This window comes from Musca vetustissima, unplaced genomic scaffold (genome assembly GCF_032173495.1).
Source record: "Musca vetustissima isolate MV318-11 ecotype Yass unplaced genomic scaffold, APGP_CSIRO_Mvet_v1 utg527888, whole genome shotgun sequence".
NCBI classification, from domain to species: Eukaryota; Metazoa; Arthropoda; class Insecta; order Diptera; family Muscidae; genus Musca; species Musca vetustissima.
The window spans coordinates 565-16,412 of record NW_026880484.1 but is presented as its reverse complement, the minus strand read 5'-3'; the positions used below and the strand labels follow the sequence as shown (position 1 = coordinate 16,412).

General features: G+C 34.7%; 1 protein-coding gene across 1 annotated transcript; it reads right to left on the bottom strand.

Annotated features, from left to right (window-relative positions):
- Positions 1–7,022: 7,022 nt before the first annotated feature.
- LOC133326161 (general odorant-binding protein 56d-like) lies at positions 7,023–7,493 on the bottom strand. Its single transcript, XM_061534841.1, has 2 exons — positions 7,431–7,493; positions 7,023–7,373 (listed from the first exon to the last, which is right to left on the bottom strand). Exons 1-2 carry the CDS (start codon positions 7,491–7,493, stop codon positions 7,023–7,025), a joined length of 414 nt encoding a protein of 137 aa, XP_061390825.1.
- Positions 7,494–15,848: the final 8,355 nt, after the last annotated feature.

Genomic DNA, 15,848 nt, shown 5'->3' with positions numbered 1-15,848 from the left:
AGGCCGCAATTATTGACCGATTTACATGTAGTTCCGCCTCTGGCCAAAGACTATACCAATATTTTCTTATTTAATTTTTGCTATTTTTCGGCCAAAGTTTCCAAATCTTACAGTTGACTATAAGAGACTATCAGAAAAATAACCTTTAAGGGGAGACGTATAGTTAATTTTCACATTTAAATATAAAAAATATATCTTCGACCGATTTCAGGAAAGTTATTGATGCATACCCTACTTTTGCCCTAATGATGTGTGTTAAATTTGATTTAAATCTGTTCAGAATCTGTACCCGGGATACTATTGTGGTTAAGGAATGTTTGACATTTTGATTAAATTGTGCAGATAGACGCGTCTTTGGACATTTCTTCCACCGGCATACATTCGATATTGTCGATTTAGACATATCCGTCTGTCTGTTGAAATCGCGCTAGAGAGATCACAATAGATAAAATAGTATTTCTGAATTTTGCACAAGTACATTGCTACTACTCCTAGGATGTTTCATATTGAAAATGTGATATATCGGTCCACGTTTTGGTATACGTTTGGAATAGCCCCCATATATCGATTCTTCTAATTGTTCAGTATTTTGGGGATTTTGCCTCGCTTTTCAAGCGAATAATTTGATATTTTGAAATCTTGTTGGCCTGCAAATGTCCCTACCAAAAATTAAAGATATCGGTTCACTTTCTGGCTTAGCCCGTTATGTAACAGTACTTGTATTTCAAAAAAATTCCCATGGTAAAGATGCCTACGTTTACTGAAAATGATATTACCATTACCAGACTAGAGGGCGGAACGGTAGCTATAATGGCTAGGAATTGCATGAGGTACCGGTTATGGTCAAAAACGAGGACTATAATTTTTGATTATGATAAGATGATATTTCGGCGATGGGCCGAAAACATCTTTTACCAGGTTTTCTAGTCGCTCTATATATATTATCGCAAAATTTCCATGGTGAAGACGAAACTAATTCGAATGGCTGTCTTGAATGAACCAACATTTTTGCCTGTAGAATAACAAAATTTAAATCTTATGGAGCAAATGTATACTCCCGGAAAACATAATTCGGAAAATATGCCGCAGAGGACGTGGTCACCTCTAACCGGTCAAGAGAGAGTTGCGAAATATTATCCAGTCTCGGAATATAGATCCACAGAAACTTAGAGATCTGTGGTAGTTGTGTAGGGTATGATACTATACTGCTCCGCTCACTCACATTATTAGGTCTGTCTGTCCGTCTGTATGTTGTAATCACTCTAGCGTCTAAACTAATTGAGATAGATTTAGCATAGAGTCGTCTTTTGTCTGCAGTCAGGTCAAGTTCGCAGATGGGCTTTAACGGTCCACGTTTAGGCATAGCTCCCATATAAGGGTACCCCCATTTTCGGTATTTTGAGGTTCTTGAGCGCGTTTTTCAACTGACTTCGCTGAAATTTGGTACATTGAGTTATTATTGAGTAGAAAATCTCTCCAGTAAAAATTATAAATATGGGTCCATTTTTTCGGATAGCCCCCATATAAGGGTACCCCTAATTTTGTGGTGTTTTGGGGGCATTTTTCGACCGAATTAGCTGAAATTCGGTACATTGAGTTCCTATTGGGTAGCAAATCTCTATACTACAAATTATAAATATAGGTCAATTTTTTCGGGTAGCCCCCAAATAAGGGTACCCCCCAATGTTCGGTATTTCATTTGAGCGAGTTTTTTAACCGAATTCGCTGAAATTTGGTATTTTGTAGTCGTATATGGTAACAAATCTCCCCACCAAAAATTATTAATATTCCCCCTCCTTAGGTGTAGTCCTCATATAACCCCCCTTTTTATATTAAAATAGTTAATTGATTTGTCATGTGTTTTGTGGATGGGTAGTCTTTACGGGGAATAGTCAATTTTTACCCTACAAAGACTATTTAGCCATCTGTTGTAAGCATTCCGCCTTCTAAAGATATTGTGATAAGAAACTCAAACATGACGATAATGAATTATATCGGCAGATATTTAGGCATCTCCTCAATATAGTGATACCTCCTGAAGGAAAGAATTGAGATAAACTATTACAATATTGGGTTCAAAATTGGCATATACCGGACATTAATTAGGCATGGCTAGAGATGGGCAGTGGGTAAATACCCAACGGGTAAATACCCGGTAAATTGGGTAAATACCCGGTAAATTGGGTAAATACCCATTTGTGGGTATTTATTTGGGTATTTACTATATTGAATCGGTAATACAACATCTTGCACCATATTTCCGGGTTTCTGTCATCACATCGATTTAGAATGGATAGTTTTACGATACTTTAAAGACGTGGGTAAATACTTGGGTAAATACCCGATTTTTTACCCAAAAATTGGGTATAAACTCATTAACTGCCGAACCACTTGACATAGGCGGCCAAAATTTTGCACACATGTTTCTAATGACAAAGCAAATATAGAAATCCAACATGGGGACCCTGGGTCCAAATTTTGATATAGCCCCCATATAACCATATCTCCCGATTTAAGGTATTTTCTGTCTATTAGACACATTTTACAACCAAATTGGCTGTAATTTGGCACAGAGTGCTCTTTTTGGGTACAAAATGTCCATGCAAAATTTTATGTATGTAAGTCCACGTTTACTGGTAGCCCCCATACAAAGGTACCCCTATTTTGAGTATTTACCCAAAAATTGGGTATAAACTCATTAACTGCCGAACCACTTGACATAGGCGGCCAAAATTTTGCACACATGTGATATGGGGGCTATATCAAAACTTGGACCCAGGGACCCCATGTTGGATTTTTATATTTGCTTTGACATTAGAAACATGTGTGCAAAATTTTGGCCGCCTATGTCAAGTGGTTCGGCAGTTAATGAGTTAATACCCAATTTTTGGGTAAATACTCAAAATAGGGGTACCTTTGTATAGGGGCTACCAGTAAACGTGGACCTACATACATAAAATTTTGAATGGACATTTTGTACCCAAAAAGAGCACTCTGTGCCAAATTACAGCCAATTTGGTTGTAAAATGTGTCTAATAGACAGAAAATACCTTAAATCGGGAGATATGGTTATATGGGGGCTATATCAAAATTTGGACCCAGGGTCCCCATGTTGGATTTCTATATTTGCTTTGTCATTAGAAACATGTGTGCAAAATTTTGGCCGCCTATGTCAAGTGGTTCGGCAGTTAGTTTATACCCAATTTTTGGGTAAAAACTCGGGTATTTACCCAAGTATTTACCCACGTCTTTAAAGTATCGTAAAACTATCCATTATAAATCGATTTGATAACAGAAACCCGGAAATAGAGTGTAAGATGTTGTATTACCGAGTCAATATAGTAAATACCCAAATAAATACCCGCAAATGGGTATTTACCCGGTATTTACCCACCCCTTGGGTATTTACCCGGTAAATACCCGGTAAATACCATCTCTAGGCATGGCCCTCATATAATGATATCCCCATATATTCACTACTTCCTACACTATGTAATCATAGTGTAGGTATAGCCTCATATAACTTTGTAATCTAAATTACAGTAGTTTTAGGATTTTATACTCTACCATGCGTTATCAGTATCAGTCCACTTTTTGGATCTTACAGATTTTAGGAAAAATTCCCATTAAAAATTGCTGAAGTTTGAATTTGGTGTACATAATGGTTTACATAAATCGGTTTGTAGAATTATCGGTATATGCCCACTTTTTGGTATGTTCCCTATATTTTTATTGCATGTCAGTATAACTATGGTGGAGGGTATCCAAAGTTCGGCCCGGCCGAACTTAACGCCTTTTCACTTGTTAGGTTTAGGTTTTCCATATATATGGATTGTATTTACCAATTGCGACACATGGAACCTTGATTCTTCAGATATTTTATGGTTTATTTCTTATAACAAAATAAACTTATACATATTTTAAGCACCGTCACCAAGTTGTTCATATTCCGATCAATTTCTTTAGAATTTGTTTGCACACATCTGATAAAACATTTAGGATTTTTTTCGAGAATTTTCATATCACATTTGTTGGGATCCTGAAGCAACTCTATTGAAAATTTCTCCAATTTCCGACATTCAGTTGGATATTGGTCATTTGTGGCAGCTTGAATGGTGGTGTTGGTTTTGGAAGTCTAGAAATTACAAAAAAAAAAAAAAAAAAAAACAAAAATAGATAAATAAATATTTGCAAACAAAATGTGTGCTGCACTACTTTACAAATGTACATACTTACACGAGCGTTAACTGATAAAATCAGCACAGTAAAAATCAGTAGTGTTGTGGTTACGATGGTCATGATTAAAACAAAGCCCAAACCTCATACCAACGACAAATGTTTGTAAAAATAAAGTGGTCTATGAAATCATTAAAACATATTTGTATATGAATATATATTCATATAAAAACATTGTTTTTTGTTCTTTCAAATTATACTGAATTAATTCCATAACTCTGTCAAAAAGAAACAAATTATTTTTTTGTTTTCGTTTTTTATTTCCTCTTGATAATTTCTAGGTAATTGATATAGCTTTCAACAACTTCATTATACCAATAATAACAATAGCTTAATTTTCCACTAATGAAAATATTTGTTAATTATAATTAATTGGTTTGTCACTTTTTTATTACAACACAATAAATTTAGCTCATAAAAACATGTTATAAGTTATAAAATGAGTTTGAAAAAATTTTAATATGTGGGAAAATACTACATTTTTTCTTTTTGTTAAATAAACAAACATAAAAAACAACAAGTTTATTTTTTTAATTTTCTAAAATTGTAAAAGAAAATATTGAATGTGAAAAATAAAACCAGTAAGGAAAGTAGTAAAGTCTAACGGGCCCGGCTATATGATACCCTTCACCACTTTGGGTATATTCAACAAATGAATCATAACAGAAGTTGGATCCATAAACATGTTATTCTGCAACCTATTTTATTTTTTTTGGTCAGATAAAGAGTTGCTTCTTACACTGGAACAAAATTGTGTAAATCAATTTAAAACAAATATCAATCGGACACACGTTGATTATTTGGATAAATATCTGATAACCATGGAGTTTGGTGCACCATATACTTAAAATCGGACGAAAATATATATAAAAGCTGTATCAAATTCTGAACCGATTTTTTCGAAACTTGTCATAGGTTGGGTTATACTAATTTCAGTATGCTTTATGTTTATCGGCCACATACGATATGAGTTCTTGTTGCATCATTTACTTCAAATCGGGAGAAAATATATATGGGAGCTCTATCCAAATCTCAATTGAAAAGTTTCCACACGCTAAGTTATATTAACTTCAGTACTTCTTTGGTGAACCGTTTATATAAAATCTGACGAAACTATATATGGGAGCTAGATCTAAATCTGAACCGATTCCTACAAAACTTGGTACACACACATCACTCTAGACTTCATTCCAAGGATATGTAGGGACGTTGGTACACCTTGTACATAAAATCAGACGAAAATGTATATGGGAGTTATATATAAATCTGAACCGATTTTCTAGAAACTTAACACACATCACTCTGGACTTAATTTAGTACGCTATGCCAAACTTCGGTCAAATCGATATATATGTAGGGACTTTGGTGCACTATTTACCTAAAATAGGACGAAAATATATATGAGAGCTATATCTAAATCTGAACCGATTTTCACGGAATTTAACACACATTGTTGTAGACTTAATTCGGTACGCTATGCCAAATTTCGTGCACATCAAATCGAACTAAAGTATGTATGGGACCTATACCTACATCTGAGTCGATTTTCACGAAATTTAACACACATAGTTGTAGATGTAATTAAGTACTCTATGCCAAATTTCGTGCAAATCGAAAGATATCTAGGGACTGTGGTACACTATTTACCTAAAATCGGATGATAATATATATGGGAGCTATATCTAAATTTGAACCGATTTTTAACACACACGTTCTAGACTTAATTCAGAGCGCTATGCCAAATTTCGAGCAAATCGAAAGATATATAGGGACTGTGATGCTCCATTTACCTTAAATCGGACGAAAATATATATTGGAGCTATATCTAAATCTAGACCGATTTTCATGAAACTTAACACACATAATTCTATACCCATTTTAGTACGATGTACCAAGTTTCGTGCAAATCAAAAGATATACAGGGACTCTGGGCCATCATTTACTTTAAATCGGACGAAAATATATATAGTAGCTATATCTAAATCTGAACCGATTTTCAGGAAACTTAACAGATATCATTCTAAACTTAATTCATTACGCTGTGCCAAATTTCGTGCAAATCGAAAGATATATAGGGACTTTGGTGCACCATTTACATTAAATCGGACGAAAATATATATGGGGGCTATATCTATATCAGAACCGATATTTCCCAATTTCAATAGGGTTCGTCCTTGGGCCAAATAAGTGACCTATGCCAAACTTCATCCAAATCGGGTCATAAATGCGACCTGTAATTTGTTTACAATTTCACATGGACAGACGGACGGACAGGCGGACCTGTATAAATCGACTCAGAAAATGATTCTATGCATATTCTCAAAAGGAGCCATGTGTCTATTTCGATTCCTTTTGCTTGTTACAAACATTTGCGCAAAGACATAATACCCTCTACCACAGTGTGGTGGAGGGTATAAATATGATCTACAAACTTGATACGTTCTAAAACGACATCCATAGGTTACCTCAAACAGAATCGGCATATTTATTATATCAGTGGTTTACATATTCCCGGACAATTTTAAATATCCGCTACAATTTCTGGATCGTCAAAATGAGTTTTCATCTCCCGTTGATGACATTTTCGGTATTGACGCCAAAGAAAATGATAGCATGGTTAACACAAATAATTAATTTATATTTGTTTATTTATTTTCAACACTAACACTTACACACACATACATATATATACATAGTTAGCATATAATTCACAAATAAACACACACAGCAAATATATAATACCACAATTCCCTTTACGTCGGTCAGTCATTCATCTCCTCCTTCACTTAAGCAATATCAGCATGTTCCTTATGATAACATTCGAACATCATAAAAGCTGTCTCACAATGATCGCTACCTTTAAGTTTAGAACATTTTTCCATGGTAGCTTTTAGTTTCTCCTCACCCACAGTGGGACCCATTTTTTCCATAACCACAGAGTTTTGAACTACACCATCGACCAGAACACCAGCTTTTGTCAAAAAACAATTTGCATAACATTTGACATTTTTATCTGCTTTCGCAAATTCTCCTTTTGAAAATTCAATTGCCTGTTCGGTTGTTATCTTTTCCTGGGCTATACATTCGGCGGCAATTTGAGCGGTGCGAGCCTTTTGATCTTCGGGCACTTTAACGGGCTGTACAGTGGATTTTTAAGTGATATTCGATTTTGTAAGCGTCAGTTTATATCTTACCACATGACCATAGATAAGGTTTGCCAAATCTATAACTAGAAGCAGAACCACAATCGTTTTCATTGTTTCCAGCTGTTTTGCGAGTAAGTTTTTCACCAAAATATACAGCTGATGATTTCAATTGTTGCTGCAGAAGTGATTACGGTTTGGCTTATTTATAGCAAAATAATATCGATTGATTATCCATTAGGGCAGTGATGCATATTAAAAATGCAGAAACAATTTTTTTCAATTAAAAATTGTTTATATTATAAACCTATTAAATTGTTAAGATCAATGGTAAATTCAGGTTAAATTGTAAAGCCAATATGTAATTGACAAGTAAAGGACCGGGCAGTTACACAGGATTTTATTTTTGGTTCGGTTGACCAGCTGGTTCAATATGAAAATTTTCGGATAGGGCCTTAAAATAATTTTGTAACATTCCCAACCTACAGAAATACCAGTTTGTCACAATATCAATGTAATGGTCTTGGTGTGTATATTAAGAACCCAAAAGTTTTTAAGTTATGACGTGTTGAGTTTTTTTGCTGGGAACCCAGATGTTCTTAAATAAGAAGCTTTATATCTTTGTTTGTAGCTACTGCAGATTATTTTTGGGAGAACAAGTCTTCAGTCGAATCGAATGATGAATATTTTTGTAAAACATATCTTCCTCCTATCGCACGTTCATGTGTTTCGTTCGAGTCCATATTTTTTAATCCACAATCTAAAGATCACAAGATGTAATTTTTTGTCCCTCAAATATTTCACAAAAATTTCACTCATAAGATTTCATAACCGGAGCTTTTCATTTTTGAACCGGATTTTCAGATAATTAACACGATTTTTGTACCGGCATTCATAACCAGATTAAATGTATATTTAAAACCTAACGACATGCTAAAGAGCTCAAGAGTTTACTAGAACCGGCGGGGCCAATTTTACTTCTTCGAATAATCAACGGATTTATTGTTTAAGCTCCGCGTCCAATTGACTCGGGAACGCAAAACACCCAATCTTCAAGGGCTTTCATTTCCATAAGGAATATTCCATCCCACCAAAAAACCTTGTTGCGCAGTGTAATCAAACTTAACATATACATATTTAATTCGGTACATAGTGAAACATTTCGTTTAAACGGACCCATTTTGGGTGTTGGGTGCGTATTAACATAAAATCGGACAAAATATGGGAGCTAGCATATGCCCGCTAGTTTGTTAGGGAATGTGAGGAATGTTTAAACATATCTAAGTATATTATTTTGTTTTCACAAAAAACTGCATATGTCAGAAGAGCTAATCAGCCTACACACCAAAATTGAAGATTTTAGTATCATTTAGTTACATTGATCTCTTATGGTATTTAATTCAAAAACTATCTCCATATCTCAACACTACACACCAATTATGATCGCAACAGAAATCTAGCTCCACACTAATTTTGGTACCTTTGTTAGCTTTCGTATTCTTGTAGTACTTATATCCAAAACTAATTCCAAATTTCATGATTCGAGCTTAGTTTTGCCTAATTTAATACAAATTTATATAAATTCAATAGAAAACGTACTTCATAATTTCAGGATTTCAACCTGATTGCTGCACCCAAATATATGTATACCAAATTTAGTACCATTTAAAACACATTAGTACGAATTTCCAAAAGTTCCTACAAAGCCCAATCCTACACTTCAACAGTGATCCTAACTTCAAAATTCAAGCTCCATCGGTTCACCCAAATCCCAAATTTAGAACACTCAATCCTACACTCCAACAGTGACCCCAAATTTCAGGATTCCGGCTCTATCGTTTCACCCAAAATTCAAATTGTACCAAATTTAGTACCTATAAGTACAAATTTACAAAACTATATCCATACCTCAATACTATAATTCAACAGTATTGGTTCACACAAAACCAAATTGTACCATATGTAGTACAATTTAGTACTTTTTGTATACATAAGTGAAAAAAATTCAATGCTACGTACATACATACCACAATCCTACACTCCGGCGGTAATGTAAATTTCCAATTTCAGGAGTACAGCTCCATCCCTACTTCTCAACCTTGAATCAAGTTTTTAGCCCTATCCGTCACATGCTACGAAATTGTGGTGATCCTCAATCTAAATTTGCGAACCGGTTCGCCAAATACAAATGGTACTACATTTAGTACCTTTTACCGCCTTTCGTGCCGTTTTAGTATGAATTTCCGACACCTTCGGACTAAGAGTGACCCTCACCCCATATTTCAAGATTTTAGCTTCAGCCGTTTTGTCTGAGCGTTGATAATTCTTTAAATCATGCAATCTGTCAGTAAGTCAGTAAATCACTCTTTCTCTTTTATTAATATAGATTTAGTTCGTCTATAATGACTCCATACCCTGGCATTCAGCCCATTCATAAAGACGTCCTGTCCATTACCCCTAGTCGTCCGCTTCAGCTATAAATACTATGAAAACTTCTGATGAATGCCAGAAGTTTTCTCAGAAGAAGTTTTCATGTAAAAAGATTATCTGCCTTTCAGCTCTATTAGACCTTCTTGCCCTTCAATTTTTTATAAAGACTCTCTGACCTTTAGCTCGACTATAAAGAGTCTATCCCCTTAAATTCTTTAGCTCGGTTATAAGGCTATATGCCCTTCAAATCGCTATAAAAACTGACTGGCCTTTAGCTCATCTATAAAGATAACCCTCTGAGAAGACTCTGTGATCTTCATTAAGAATCTTCATAAAGAATCCGCCCATACATAAGCTCAAGTCTTCAGCCAGGGATGGTCCGTATGACGAAATTTTAGGTTTTTTTTAGGTGTAAACGTCGAAAACGTCATATACCTGTCTAAAATGTAATAAATGTAGAAAATTCGAATATTATTACCATATACCGTTATTTTCAAGAATATATATTATTTTTACATATTTCTGATTCCTTACTAGAACTAATACAAAATTCTAAACCTTTTGGAGAAAAAATTTTTGAAATTTGATATGGATTTCAGTAAAGTATACGTAATTTCCAAATTCATTAATGGAAATAGGTATTTTGTCAAAAACCTAATGGTTTTGGGTGGGTTTCCGACGTTTCTGACGTATGTATTATACGTCGAAAATGTATGTCATATACGTCACTGTTTCTGACGGGCCATCTCTGTCTTCAGCTCGCCTATATAGATTACCAAACCATAAACGCATCTAGGTCGATTTCAAGCTCGACTGTAAAGACTCCCAGCCCTGCTATAAAGACTATTTGTCCTTCAGCACATCTATTAAGAATGTCTATAGATCGTCCATGAAAACTCATAGCCTTCAGCCTTGTATTTTATTTTCATTAAAACAAACCAGTAAGGAAAGTAATAAAGTCGGACTGGGCCGACTATATGATACCCTTCACCACTAGGGTTATTCTTATATCCTAACAGACGTCGCCTTTTCTAAGAAACATTGACATGAAATTGAACGAACTTAAATATGCGATCTTTATCTATAACTAAACCGACTAACATCAATTCCAACACATGCCATTCTGCAACATATTCTAAATTTTGTAAATAGATTTAAAGCATTGTTTAAAATGTATCAATCAGGCACCCATTGATTATTTGGTGTACAGTCAACATGAATAGGTCGAAAGGAAACTTGCTGGGTAGTAATTTTTAATAATTTCTGTACGTGTATGGGTCTGTATGGGCGTTTAGTGTGCCATTTGGGTCTCTAGTGCACAATTTAAATTAAATCGGTCGAAAATATATATCGAAGCTATATCAAAATCTGAATCGATTTTCACGAAACTTGGCACATATCATTTTGGACCTAATTCAGTACTCTGTGCCAAATTTCGTGCAAATCGAAAGATATATAGGGACTTTGGTGCTCCATGTATCTTAAATCGGACGAAGCTATTTATGGGAGCTATATCTAAATCTGAACCGATTTTCTCGAAACATGGTACACATCATTCTAGACCTAATTCAGTACTCTGAGCCAAATTTCGTGCAAATCGAAAGATATATAAGGACTTTGGTGCACCATTTACCTTAAATGGAACGAAACTATATATGGGTTCTATATATAAATCTGTCCCGATTTTCTCGAAACTAGCACACATCATTCTGGACCTAATTCAGTACTCTATTCCAAATTTCGTGCAAATCGAAAGATATAGAGGGACTTTGGTGCACCATTTACCTTAAATCAGACGAAACTATATATGGGAGCTATATCTAAATCTGAACCGATTTTTCCCATTTTCAATAGGGTTCGTCCTTGTGCCAATTAAGTGGCCTGTGCCAAATTTCATCCAAATCGGATCATAAATGCGACCTGTATTTTGATAACAAAAATACATGGACATGCATAAATCGACTCAGAAAGTGATTCTACGCATATTCTCAAAAGGATCCATGGGTCAATCTCGATTATGTTTGCCTGTTACAAACATATGCACAAAGACATAATACCCTGTACCACACTGTGGTGAAGGGTATAAAAACGCACTGATCTTCAGTTCATCTATAAATACTCAGATCACCTATAAATATTATTTGGCCTTTAGCTCAGCTATAAACACTCCCTTCTCTTCAGCTCGATTAAAAAACTGACTGACTGGCTTTTAGCTCATCTATCAAATTCTCCTCTGTGAAGACTCTCTGATCTTCATAAAGAATCTCAGACCCTCATCTCCGCCCATGTATACGTCCAGGTTTTCAGCTCGTCTGTATCAGCCCATAAACTGTAAAGATTCCCAGTCCTGTCCTTCAGCTCGTCTATAAAGACTCCCTGATTTTCAATCTGTAAAGTTTCTCTGATTTTACAAAATGTGGGAACTATACTAAACCTCAACCTATTTGAATAAAATTTGACGGAAATAACACTCACGCTATGCTAAATTTTGAGTCAACCTTACAAACTTGGTAACTTAGATGAAAAAGTATCAATCTATTTATAGTAAACTAGGCACATGTCATTCTAAACTCAATCATGTATTCTGTGCAGAGGGTATAATATATTCGACCAACCTGAATCTATTGAAACTACAACGATCATTTTCGGTACATTTTAATTTTTAAATGCAGAAATAATATAAAAAAATTTTAAATGTTTTGTTTTCGTCTAACCTGAAAATATTTATTTTTAATTGAAAATTTGCCTGCAATTAAAAATCCATAAAATGGTCATTCTTTTCTGTCATAAACATCTTAATTACAGTAAAACATATAGACAATTTTTACCGTTGGCAGACATGTCTGGATCGATAAATTTCTTAGAAAATAAATTTTGTTAGAGATAAAAATTTGAATATGTATATTTTTTTAACAATAATTGCAATTGAGCTATGTAGACAACTAGCAAACATTATTTTGTTAATTGCTATTAAAACAACGTATATCATTTACGTAATATGCGCAAATTATCACTTCCCTATTACACAAAATATTGCAAAAAAAAAAAAAAAAACAAAAACATGATTTTTTCCACATGATCATATCATACAAAAATTGTATTGTATAAATTGTATAGATAACCCTGGTGTAAAATTGATTCGTGTTAACAGCGAATGGTGTAATTTTAATAGGTTCTACTCCGTGTAAGTAATTATATTGAAAACAAAAACATGACCTCATCAAAACATCAGATCAGTTGCTTGTTGTTATATTTATTGAAATAATAAGTATAGATCAAATAAGCCGAATGTTTCCCTAAACCAGTATGGAAAGTAGTAAAGTCGGGCTGGGCCGACTATATCATACCCTTCACCACTTTGGGTATATTCTACATATGGGTATTCTCGTTTTTTTTTAAATTCCATTAAAAACAATTGTTTTGATTTGATCTTTATCAATAAATGAACCGACTAACATCAATCCATATACATGCTTTTCTGCAACCTATGCTAAATTTCAATGGGAATAATTTGAGTAAATCGATTTATAGCACACTTGATACACATTATTCGATAATATCAATCAGACACCCGTTCGAAACATATATGGAAGCTATGTCTGCATCTGCACACATTACAAAACCAGTAAGGAAAGTAGTAAAGTAGGGCGGGGCCGACTATATGATACCCTTCACCACTTTGGGTGTATTCAACAGATGAATGCTAACAGACGTCGAATTCTGCAACCTATACTAAATTTTTCATTTGTTCAGATATAGGGTTGCTTCTAACAATGGGACAAAATTACCAAAACTCGGGAGAAAACATACAAGTGGGAAATGTATTGTAGTTGTTTGTAAATGCCTTGTTGACCACGAAGTCAGGCGCCAACGAAACGAACTTCTCATTGGGGTCGTATCGCTGGTAACGTAAGAACTTCGAATTGTCACAAGAGACATTTGGGTTTGAAAGGTTTTTTGTAAAGAAGCTATTAATAGCTTCTGGGGAGAATATCTCAACAAAAAACTAAGGGAACTGATGAGGATCAGTGGCGAGATCCGAAACTATAGTCTTCCCTGCCTTACCCCTCGGCTGACAATGCCATACATTCCCACTAATAAATAGTTGTTTTTTATAAAAACAACAAACTGGGATTAAGCCTGACTATTTTGCAAAAACAAAATACAAATGGTATCCCAAATAACCCGCCAACACTACGGGAGAAAATATATATATAGAAGATCTATCCAAATCTGAACCGATTTAAAAAATTTCCAAATTTTAAAACTTTAGTACGTTGTGCAAAATTTGCGTAAATTTTGTGTAAAATCGGACAAAAATATATATGTAGAAGCTATATCAAAATCTGAACCGATTTCAATGAGAATGGCAGAGATTATCATATGAACTACAGTTTTTTGTACAAAATTGCGTGGCAATCGGACAAACTTTGGGTCTTTAGTGCACAATTTACATAAAATCGGAAGAAAAAATATATAGGAGCTATATATAAATCTGAACCGATTTTCAGGAAACTTTACACACATCACTCCAAACTCATTTCAGTACACTATGCCAAATTTTGTGCAAATCGAAATATGTATACGGACTTTGGTACACCATTTACATTAAATCGTACGAAAATTTATATAGGAGCTTTATGTAAATCCAAACCGATTTTCACGAAACTTAACGTGCACTAAATTTCGTGCAAATCGAAATATATATATAGGGACTTTGGTACACCATTTACCTTAAATCGGACGAAAATATATATGGGAGCTATATCTACATCTGAACCGATCTTCAGGAAACTCACATCATTTTAGACCTAATTCATTTCGCTATGCCAAATTTCGCGCAAATCAAAAGATATATAGGGACTTTGGTAAACCATTTACCTTAAATCGGACGAAGATATATATGGGAGCTATCTGAACCGATTTTCAGGAAAATTAACACACATCATTCTAGACCTAATCCATTTCGCTATGCCAAATTTCGTGCAAATCAAAAGATATATAGGGACTTTGGTACACCATTTACCTTAAATCGGACGAAAATATATATATGGGAGCTATATCTAAATCTGAACCGATTTTCAGGAAACTTAGCACACATCATTCTAAGCTTAATTTGGTAGGCTGTACCAAATTTCGTGCAAATCGAAAGATATGTAAGGACTTTGGTACACCATTTACCTTAAATCGGAGGAAAATATATATGAGAGCTATATCTAAATCTGAACCGTTTTTTAGGAAACTTAGCACACATCATTCTAGGCTCAATTCAGTACGCTGTGCCAAATTTCGTGCAAATCGCAAGATATTTGGGGACTTTAGTGCACCATTTACCCTAAATCGGGCGAAAGTATATATCGGAGCTATATCTAAATCTGAACCGATTTTCAGGAAACTTAGCACACATCATTCTAGGCTCAATTTAGTACGCTGTACCAAATTTCGTGCAAATCGAAAGATATTTAGGGACTTTGGTGCACCGAAAATATGGGAGCTATATATAAATCTGAACCGATTTTCCCAATTTCAATAGGGTTCGTCCTTGGGCCAAATGAATGAGCTGTGCCAAATGTCATCCAAATCGGATTATAAATGCGACATGTACTTTGTTTCAATTTTTTAAATATTCTAAAACAAAAAAAGTTTGCAAAAACACATTTGAGTAAACAAAATATTTACCTCGTCTATGACACAATACTGCCTCATCTCTGACGATCCGATCGTCTATAAAGACTCTAGGACATTCCACTCGTATAAAAAGACCTTCTGTGTAATATGAAGGCTACTCGATCTTCAGCGGCTTTATAAAGACTACCTGAACGCCCGTCTATCCTCCCTTCCAATCTCTTCAGATTATCTAAAGCTGTTCTATATAGACTTCCTGTTCTTATTCTCGACTATGAAGACTTCTTACAACTCGACTGCAAAGTCTCCCTTCGGGTCGTCTATAAACACTCTCTTCAGCATGTATATAAAATTAATCCTTCTGCCCATCCAAGAAAGGCACCCTGCACTTCAGCTCGTCTCCCTGAGCTACAG

Bases quoted from the DNA above. Each gene is read 5' to 3' on its own strand.
- LOC133326161 (XM_061534841.1), bottom strand. From the start codon at position 7,493: ATGAAAACGATTGTGGTTCTGCTTCTAGTTATAGATTTGGCAAACCTT. The intron at 7,374-7,430 runs GTAAGATATAAA...TCCACTGTACAG, and splicing joins ACCTTATCTATGGTCATGTG to CCCGTTAAAGTGCCCGAAGA.